Genomic DNA, 10,690 nt, shown 5'->3' with positions numbered 1-10,690 from the left:
ATGAAGGTCAGCATCTTGACCTAACTTTGTTCGAATCTATCAACAGTAAAGATCAAAATGAAGCAACGAATGACGTTTATCTACGTCTTCCTTTTTGGGAGACACATATAAGCTTGCGATTTGGCAAGGAAATTGAAATTGTACGAACTAACATTCCTAAATCTGATTTGCGATCACCAATAATTGATTGCCTTTGGAAGTCCATATTTGTGGCAAAAATTCAAGAATACCGAAGTTCATGTCCTTGCTGAAAATGAGTGTGTTAGCAGAAGTTGAAAATGCACATGTTTTTCACATTACTGTGAAAGAAAGATGCACAGAGATTTAAGATATTTGTTCCAATGTAGAAATAAGTCGCCATATTGTGGGGATGCAAACATGTTCAAGACTGTAGTCATACGTCATGCTTAGCTTTAAAACTAGCAGAATGTTTGAAAGTTCAGAGTGGATTAATCTGACATTAAACATAAATATGACTTTATGTAGAATATAATCCCTACAAATGTTTGTTTTTTCCATGGTGATAGCACATTGCTACATCGGTTCTATAAAAACAAAGACTGTGTATCACTGTTGTCAAGAACATGATTTGTGGAAAAGTCAGTGGAATACGACCTACTTTCAGGGACATGTACATTCACTGTTAGAATACCCGAACTCGAACTGTCCAAACAAGCATTTGATAGACAATACATTCGTTTGTATTCCTTGTTAATTTCAATTTCAGAACAAATTTACTTTGCAACTTATGACAGTTCAAAGAGAGCACAAAATGATATATCATCAAAATCATGAAAATTGACCCACTTTAACGGACAATTGCTTAGCAACAAAACAAGAACCCAAACTTTACAAGCATGACTTTGAGAAACAATATCTTAGTTTACATTTCAGGTAAATTCTAGTTACAGAACAATTTTGGCTTGTGAGTTATGATTGTTCGAAGATGATGCAAAATAATGTATTTTATCAAAATCATAAAAAATGACCCACTTTAAAGGACAATTACGTAGCAACGAAACAAGAACCCGAACTTTACAAACATGCATTTGATAGACAATACATTGGTTTATAATCCATGTGAATTTTAATTGCAGAGCAACTTTGGTATGGGACTTATGATTGTTTAAAGAGAGCACAAAATGACATATTATCAAAATCATGAAATTTGACCCACTTCGACGGACGATTGCATAGCAACAAAACAAGAACCCAAACTTTGCTAGCATTCATCTAATAGCCCTATAGTAGGTTATTATTTGTAGTAAATTGCAAGCAAAAATACTTTATACTTATGGACTTTCAGTGCTTTGAAGTTGGGCAAAATTTCAGATTCTTTACAACCTGAAAACAGTGTATTGTATTCAGGCTGCCCAGGGCCTTAGAATTTACAGGAGATTAACTTTACTGCTATTTCATACAAGTTTAGGCATTGCTCTGATCAGCATATTCTGCCTTTGTTGTTTAGTTAAAGCATTGTTCAGTGATAGTGCTCTTAAGTTGGCCAATTTTCATGTTTTTGACATGCCCAAATCCGGCAAAATGGCCCCCAAACTTCTTTGGCCTGTTGCCATGGCAACGAGGAGTTCTGAGAAGAAAGAAAGCTATTTTGAGGGGTTGTGTACCAAGTACTATCACTGTGCAAAAAATGAGCCAAATCTATTTTTTGACCGGTGCCACCATTGTTTGACCCTTACAGACATTCGCTCTTAATACATTGCACCCTCCTAAAAAACAGACAAAGTGCTGACCTAGGTTTTTAGTGTGTACTATATATGTATTAATCTTGTGTGGAATAAAGATGATTTTTAACGTGTGACTATACAACTTTCAATTTTCATGATTCGAAACTTTATTTTGAAATGTTTTATTTTTACATTTTTGGTGATAATGATCTTTTTACCACCACGGACATGGTTTTCAAAGTACATGTATTACCACTGTAGAAGTACGTAGTATTTATTGTCAGTTACTAAGGCAGCACGTACAGGTGAATTGTTTCCACTATGAATCTGTAGTCTTTCTCATCTGACCTCTTCTTATCCAAATCAGCTTACCATCGGTCCACAACATAATTTAAAACGCCTCTTTTCCCAATCAACCAAACAATCGACAACATTGACTATAGTTGCACTGTGTTTCTGAAGTATCCTCAGTAGCCACTCTCCAAGTTGACGACATACTTGAGTTCTTCTCCCTTCAGGTATCGCTGGTAGTTTTCATAGAACATGTCTGTCACCTGCGTGTAGCAGAAAGTACAATATTGCAGGAGAGAATAAAAAGTTGTGAAGAACTTTACAGACTATAGGGGACTGCAGGTACCATGTAGAAATACTCCACACAAAATTCAAAAAGGCTGCGGCTGTATAACCTACAGCTGGCTAATGCTCATTCTGTATCTATATCCGTATCTATATAGCCGGTATAACCGCCCTTTAGCGTAACACACCAGTTTCCCAGGTACCTGGCACGGCAGCAGCTGGTTACATTACACCGAACAACCCATCACACATTCAGGCGAAAAACGTAGAAAGCATCAAGTAAACGCTAGCTTATGTTTGAGTAGTTTTATCCTAACTTACAGTAGACCTGATTACATTTTCCATACAACTTCGGCATGCAGGCTCCCCTAGATAGACCCCCAAATATTTTTTGACTGGGGGTTTCCAAAAAAGATTTTGCATTCTTTTGCTTTCTTATCGGGCATTTCTACTTAATAAAACAGAAATCAAGACTACATTTGTCCTACCTGGGAGGGAATAGAGACAGCAGATACATGTGGAGTAATTGTCACCTGAAGACAATAATGACAAAAGCCATCATTCAATTGAAAACAAAGAATACACACAATACACATTGAAAAATTAATGTATGCAGTGTACTTTGAATTTTTACTGTCATCCAAGACGTTCTCAAGGCACAGATAATTTCAACGTAATTTCTTATGCTACAGTACTTTGAGTAACATTATGCTCAATATTCTAATCCTAAAGTTACCATAACTGGGAAATAGCTAAAAAAATGATTTCTGAAAAGCTGTCCACAGACTTTGTTAGTCTATTCACCTGAGGCATTTTCCAAAGCAGACTGCTGGTAGGAAGTGGTTCTGTTTCAAAAACATCTAAGATGGCATGCGAGATCCATCCAGACCTGGAAGGGTACGCAAATCAATTCAATTCAAAGGTTTTAATATTAATATCAAGACATGGATAGATCATGAACAATACCGATGCATCTGTAAAAAGTCTTTTTTCGAACACCATATTCAGTGGGTTGACTACTCTCTCTTCACAGCAAGCGGCTGAATTGAGAGGATAATATATTTAGGTACCACGGTACGTCACATTTCCAAACCAGGGCCCAGCTGGGCAGCTTTCAGGAACAAAAAGTATGATATAAAAGACACCAAACTACACAAGGCATAAAGATAATAGTCATGTGCATTATTTGTGCATATTCTTACGTATACATTTGCTATTTTTCTGGCTGGGCCCCAGTTTGGAAATGTGACGTTAGCCTTGTGAGTGGGGATTAAATTGGAAGGATCTGGAGCAGCTGCCATTCAGGTAACCAGTGAATTCGAATTCAAAATACCTCCAGCTGCAGGTGTGACCATCAGCCTGTAGAGTTATGATAGACAACTACTCTATTCTATAAGTGTGCTGGGTTCTTTAAATGTGCAAAAACATATCAATGATATTGTCAACTGGTTTTGAAACAGATAAAACCTTACTGTATGGCATTAACGATGGTCTCTTCACTGATCACATCTCCTCTGCCGACATTTATGAACACTGACTTCTGGGGCAGGGAAACAAAAAGTATAAACATTAATGGATTATTTCTTCTACTTAAAAAGTAAGGACTCCAAGCAAATTGAAAAACTAGATAGGCGAGTAGAAACGGTCTCTTGGCTCCCGGGATTCAAACCCGGGCCCGCCAGCTTACTAACCCAACACCATTACCACTAAAAAAAAATAAGTCGGACCAGTTGGACTGGTCAGTTGGTGGCATTCTAACCTCATTGTTATAGAATGACTATGTCAGGCAAGGCAAAACAAGTCATAAATGTATGAAAAATGACCTTTTCTTTACAGCTTTTCAGTATGTTCCCATTGAGGAGTCCCTTTGTTTCAGCTGTGCTGGGCAGGACGTTACAGATGTAGTCACATTTCTGTAGTAGTTCTGACAACTCTGAAAACTTTCTGGATGAAAAAAGTAGAAAGAATGTCCATTAAAGATATTTGACATAACTGTGCACATGACAAACACCTTGGGCAACAAATTCTTTATCACAAAAATGACACATTTCTTTGATGGAAACAGAATGTTTTAAAAGAACTTTGATTATAGTTGTGAGAATGGCCAATTTTCTACCTTTATGCAATCTTGTATTTTCTAGAATGCCGTGCATGCTACGAATGTAGATGATTACGCTCTATGAAAAAGGATATGCATGCCCCCATCTTTTTTCAACAGTTCAAAGTCATAGCATACAATGTTGGAATCTAAGTATCATCAGATTCTATTAAACCAGGAGTGTATGTCCTGCATAAACTATAAAGTTAAACTTTAACTTGACAAAGACTGAAGTTGAACAGTCAAAAATTTGGGTAAGCCTAATTTTTGTGTTGGAAGTTAAAGTTTAACTTTATCCAGAATAATTGCTTATTAAACCAACACAGATGAAACTTCAAGTCAAGATCTTTACCTGTAATGGTCCACATATGGTGATCGCTTGTCCTCACTTAGCTCTCTTCTCACCATGCCCCACACTGTCATACCAAAGGTCTTACAACACCTGGCAACTGGAACATACAACATCACCACAAGGTGGTCTTTTAATTAGGGAAGGTTCTGGGATCAAATCCCTAATAATAAGCAGGTCCACAAGTCGTGTCTTTGAGGAAAGCTTCTAACTTATAACATTTTTTCCTCACTCAACTTGGGTGGAAGGAGTACTAGTATAGTATTACTAAGATTCTAAGGATAAGTATGGTTAATAGGTGAATGAATGTAGTTTAGGTGTAGTTAAGGCCACACCTCCAGCATGTCAAAGATTCCACCATTATGATACTTTCGATAAGAGTAGAGGTGTGATGAGTGGATCAAACCTTAAAGTCTGGTCTTACACAGCTTGCACCTACAGTACATAAATTGTGTGTTATGTCTCAAGTAACTCATTCACTCACTCACTCACTCACTCACTCACTCACTCACTCACTCACTCACTCACTCACTCACAAACTCACTCACAAACTCACTCACAAACTCATTACTCATTACTCATGACTCACTTGCATAATCACTCACTCATTCAGATTCAGTCTGACTCAATCACTCACTCAACCACTTTCTCACTTACCCACTCATACTCTCAATCACTCTCATCCACTAATACTCACACTTACTTAAGCAACCACCTACATTCTTTCACTCACTCACTCTCAACCTGTGACCTACATGTACACTCACACACTCACTCTTTCACTCTCACACTCAACTACATGTACACTCACACACTCACTCACTCACTCTCACACTCACTCACTGACTCATTCACTCTCTCACTTATTACAAGAAAAATACCTACTCTCCTTTCCAATGTCTCCGACCCCCAGGATGCCCACGGACAGCATTGTTAAAGGCCGGTAGTTGTGAATATCTCCAGACCTCTCCCTATACAGGATACAAGATACCTGGAGATTAAAATCTGATTCCAACAAGAGTTCATTGACCTAATACAAAACCAATTTGAGGGGCATAAGAAAATCTTGTCTTGTTATATGTATTCTGTGATATCTTGTGAACAATTGGCCTTCTTGGTGTGCTTATTCCAAATCATGTATGCCAAAAATATTCATGATAAAGGAAGTGTCTATATAATAGTATATGTTTAGGAAATGTATGTGTAGGGTGTGCATTGGCTTATATTAGAGAGTGTCATACTGTTTTACAAACACACATTGCATAATTCACCACAAGTGAAATTCTGCAAAAAGCCGACTGATAATGTATTATGGTGACATAGTCTATTGGAAAATAACACTCAATTCTGGAGTTAAGTACCCCTTTCAGTGCTACTTCTTAATTAAATAAGTCTGTAACTCACCATAGTCCTTTTGCTTGGTTTTCCCACTGTTTGTGAGCCCTCCTCTCAGTATTTACAATGTGAGAGATCACATACTCTGCCATTGCAGGTCCAAATACTCCACCAAACCTCGTCAGGGTGTAGCTGGGCAAAGGCTGAAGAAACAAAATGGACGTACCGGTAAGAAGCTTAATTTTTTCCGTAGAGTCATGGTGATAACTTATGGCTTTATAAATGATTAATATTACATTAAATGATGAAACTATTCACAGACCTATAGCTACATATAGCGGTGAGAAGCAGAACTCCAGTTAGAAGCTCTGACGAAGGTGTCTGAGAGACATCGAAACGTAAGCTGTGTAAGTACCCACTGGTTGTGTACAAAGAATTCTCCTTTATCCTATATTCTACCAACCTGATGAAACTATTTTCGGAAGGTATTCACAGACCTTCTACACTATCGCTAATTGGTCAGAAGTTCACATATTTCATATAAGGCCTAGGAAAAACGTTGTGTGTTCCTATGTCAGTCTAGAAAAAAATTAGGGTATGTAGGAAGGTAGGGATTATCTTAATTTTAAATATTTAACTTGAAGACTTTTGCCCAAACTGTAGTGATACCATACAATTCAACAAAGTAAAACTGAAATGCATGAGAAAGGTCTTATATTTCCACCGTTAAACTTTAACCTTGTGCATAGTGGTTACAAAGCGCTGGATACATTCATTCTTCATTTATGATACGACAAGCAATTTCTTTTTACTTGAGTAGGAAGCAGGCTGAATAAAAATCTAACTGTAAACTATATGTGACTCCACTTCCCGCCCAAAAGAGTAGGGTTAGCTGGGTTTTTTTTAGGGTAGGCCTGGAAACAGTACACACAACATTTTTCCTAGACCTAACTATATTTTAAGCACAGCAATTTTTATCCTTAAACTAAGTATAGCAAAATAGTGTCAGTACCTTTGTTTTGTCAAGATGTTTGAACATAGCATCCACACCTAAAATCGACAAACCAGATAAAGATATGTATGTTAGTCATATGATCATATACACAGGACACAATGTATGATATGCAACTTGCAATTATAGATCTAAAACACACTTTTCTCTATCTCGGATGCAGACCAAAATCTTCCTTGTAGCAGCTAACATGTCCAACATACATAGACATACGCATCCACATACGTAGGTAAATATATCTGTGTAATGTTGTGCCACCTGGCATAGGCAACCACCTGCCATGAGGAGAATTACCAGAGTACTGTACCCAACTTATTTTGCCGAGCTCAGTTCTTGATTAATGATGAGGAATTTAGGATATGTTGGACTGTACGTACTGTAGGTAAACAAGAATAAGATGTGTTTTACCAGCCCAAGTTGACTGCATCCACTTGAGACGAGGTAGCTGGTACATCAGTGGAGGCATGAGGTTTGGGTCCATCAGGAGAATCTCTGCCTCCTGTAGAGCAGCAACATGCTCCGGGGTAGGGTCAGAGGGCAGGAGGGTGTCTTCAATTGTAAGAGACAGAAAAAGAGCAAACGTAAGAAGGTAAATGCACCTGAGAACAGTAGCCAAAATACTGTAAATCTAAAAACGTTTTGTAGTGGTTGCATTTTTGTGGGGTGTGCGGTAACCTGAAATCCATGATGCTTATATTACTATATGGCGAAAAACTTTCCTAAGGTGATATTAAAAGCTGTAATATGCTTTTGGTACAATGTCTATTGGATTTCTTTTCTTACAATGTCTTCAGTATTAAATAGTAGCTAATCTGTAAAATAAACTATGTTTACCTCAATAAAATGTAAAGAATCATCTGGATTTTATGCATCAGAAGACTCAATGTACAAACATTTGGGGAAAAATACACAAAATTCTGTTGTTGCTTTTATGTTTTACCGACTAGGTACAAAAAGATATGAATAGCTTTGTGGAGATCCAGGAAGTGCCCCGCCCCAGTTATATAGCTAGCTGAACCAGGACCCGACCTTGACCTCATTTGACTTTTAGGTGTCATGACGCCATCTGCCCCCAATCTTTCAAGTACATTCAAATAATACATTCCTCTCTCCCCACATGCAAATCCGTACGCGATCTTAGGTCTGCTTAGGTACCAACTGAACTCTGTATGATCACACTAACCGAAGTTTGACCCCACAACTTTGACCGTCATCTCAGGACAGAGTTTGTGCAGTAACTCCTGTACTGTCTCCGCCATGCACGTGTACAGGTGGACCACTGGTAGCCGGGACGCCATGGTTCACACTTCAGTAGTTCTAGATGCCGGAATGAAGTTATCTTGGCTTCAGAATCCTTTTTTCTGTAACGTACTAGCGCAGATAGCACATCAGGCGGTCTTTAAAGGTCAAAGGTCATAGAATTTTCTCATTCGTTACGAAGGGGCGTATCGTTTTATATTGTCCACAACTAAAAAGGTAAATACGGTTGCAGATCAAATGATATGAAATCCGAACAATTCTGTTGTACGTATTTCGTAGTGAGAGTTCAAGATATTTTTAGAAATTGCAAACTTTATTGTTTCAAAAATACAGTAGCCCCCCTTACGCCGTATGAAATGTTCCAAATTAAAGCGGCTATTTCAAAACATCTCAAAATGTAGGGAGCAGTCGAACATATTGACCCATTATTGGCGTGATAAGCTTAAGTTTACATCTAGACAAAGATATTCTTCCAAAAAGACATTATAATTAGCTTGTGACACCTGAATCTTGAAATGTAGAGTAATGTTACATATCTAATAATTTAGCTTACACAGGTAATGGTATACCGTAACCTGGCCCACTGTTTTATCTATGCATATCTGTCTGTCCACCTGTCCATGTACAGTATCATTGGTATATATATGGGAGGGTTTTAGACTCATTGCGTTCGCCAATGGGTTTAAAATGGGATGTAATAATTTTGGTTCGTTCATTTTTGTTCACCATTGTCCAACGGACTTCTTCCAAGTATGAAGACATGTAATAAGACATGCACGCTGCCTTAGTATGACTGTTGTTTAGAAAGTGCTTCTTGATGTTAAAACACAGCTACAAAGTAACATTACGTGCCCTTTAGACTGCCCTGAGGACAAATCAGTTTTAAGTAAGCCACACTTCATATAAACTAACAAGGGTTCATTAAAAACACAGTGGCAATGGTCAATAGATTTTACGAAGACGATTAGGCTGTCTTATATTGTTTCTGCTCATTGTTACTTTATATCAAGGCAAAGACTGGCGCCAAGCCACGTCTAAAATAGAATGTCTTTGGAACGCTATTTGTTTTCTTACGTATCAATGCGCGATGCATAGTAACGCCGTTGCTAAGGGCGCCAGTTTTCCCGCCGCCAGCGAGATGAAATTTCATCCGAGTTGACAGCTGATTGCATCACGATGTACGGCCTTTCGGCGAAAATGGCGGTAAGTACCGGGCTGTGGCGCGCCATTTTGAGTACATAGAGGACTCCATTCAATAAGTCGTAGCACAGTCACGATACGTCAAATCGAGCTATTATATGTGTCCCCGTCATCTAAAAGAGTCAGGCAACCGTGTGTAGGTCAGTTGACATTTCAAAAAGTAGTTGAAGACGAGATTCGTTCCGTCAAAGTTGACCTTCTAAGTACTCATTTTGGCGACGGTATCTCGTGTTTTACGGTCTGCATGGGGGTTTCCAGGTGACCGATGTGATACTTCCGGATCAAACCAACTACCCAAAACAAAACACGCAATACTCTACCAGTGATTACCGATTGAGTACCCTCAGTTTCGAGAATCGTATGTATCTCAGTCAATACAATTTAGACAGCTTGATTAAACAGACCAGATCTAGGAGGTTTCATCAGTTATCTTATTAAACCTTATTGGTTCATCCCAACTGACCCGAGACTTTGCACTACAAGTGACCGAATGAAAGTTTTACCTCTAAATATTATCTGTCATATTGCCATGTATATATATATATATGTATATATATATCCTCATATAACTTAACTGTATTTGAACCAGAATTCTGGAAAAGCCTTAAAGCTATTCCGACGACAGTGTATCATTCAAATGATACATGGTAATACACAATGTACATACAGCGATCTATGGGGTGTATCATTCAAATGATATAGGTTAAGATACAAGAATCCCAACTGGTGCAACATTCAAAGGACAAAGAGAAAGACTAAGCTATTCCGGCAGTGTATCATTCAAATGAAATAGGTAATATACAGCGATCTAGGGGGTGTATCATTCAAATGATACAGGTTAAGATACAATAATCCCAACTGGTGCAACATTCAAAGGACAATCTCCATGGGAAAGACTAAGCTATTCCGGCAGTGTATAATCCAAATGATACAGGGCAATATACAGCAATCAAGGGGGTGTATCATTCAAATGATACAGGTTAAGATACAATAATCCCAACTGGTGCAACATTCAAAGGACAATCTCCATGGGAAAGACTAAGCTATTCCGGCAGTGTATAATCCAAATGATACAGGGCAATATACAGCGATCTAGGGGGTGTATCATTCAAATGATACAGGTTGAGATACGAATCCCAACTAGTTAACATTCAAAGGACAAACTCCATGGGAAG

At 38.2% G+C, this 10,690-nt stretch overlaps 2 protein-coding genes across 2 annotated transcripts in view; one reads left to right on the top strand and one right to left on the bottom strand.

Annotated features, from left to right (window-relative positions):
• Positions 1-1,880: 1,880 nt before the first annotated feature.
• On the bottom strand, positions 1,881-8,471 carry LOC118403532 (glyoxylate/hydroxypyruvate reductase A-like). Its single transcript, XM_035802265.1, has 11 exons — positions 8,239-8,471; positions 7,464-7,604; positions 7,056-7,093; positions 6,113-6,246; positions 5,594-5,679; positions 4,712-4,808; positions 4,085-4,205; positions 3,734-3,801; positions 3,066-3,150; positions 2,750-2,794; positions 1,881-2,239 (listed from the first exon to the last, which is right to left on the bottom strand). The coding sequence occupies exons 1-11, from the start codon at positions 8,351-8,353 to the stop codon at positions 2,153-2,155; spliced, it is 1,017 nt and encodes a 338-aa protein (XP_035658158.1). The 5' UTR covers positions 8,354-8,471; the 3' UTR covers positions 1,881-2,152.
• Positions 8,472-9,342: 871 nt separating this feature from the next.
• The window catches only part of LOC118403531, a 6,736-nt gene continuing 5,388 nt past the window's right edge, over positions 9,343-10,690 (top strand). Inside the window, exon 1 of the mRNA XM_035802264.1 lies at positions 9,343-9,518. Coding sequence (XP_035658157.1) covers positions 9,492-9,518 — 27 coding nt within the window. The 5' untranslated portion in view covers positions 9,343-9,491. The remainder of the gene's footprint in view (positions 9,519-10,690) is intronic.

Source organism: Branchiostoma floridae, chromosome 16, assembly GCF_000003815.2.
Source record: "Branchiostoma floridae strain S238N-H82 chromosome 16, Bfl_VNyyK, whole genome shotgun sequence".
NCBI classification, from domain to species: Eukaryota; Metazoa; Chordata; class Leptocardii; order Amphioxiformes; family Branchiostomatidae; genus Branchiostoma; species Branchiostoma floridae.
This window is presented reverse-complemented; position numbering and strand designations above follow the sequence as displayed.

What these genes read in the sequence shown, in the direction of transcription:
- LOC118403532 (XM_035802265.1), bottom strand. Translation starts at nt 8,353, where the DNA reads ATGGCGTCCCGGCTACCAGTGGTCCACCTGTACACGTGCATGGCGGAG. An exon ending in AGTTGTGGGGTCAAACTTCG is followed by an intron (nt 7,605 to 8,238) that starts GTTAGTGTGATC and finishes TTACAATTGAAG; the next exon opens with ACACCCTCCTGCCCTCTGAC. An exon ending in AACCAAGCAAAAGGACTATG is followed by an intron (nt 5,680 to 6,112) that starts GTGAGTTACAGA and finishes TATCCTGTATAG; the next exon opens with GGAGAGGTCTGGAGATATTC.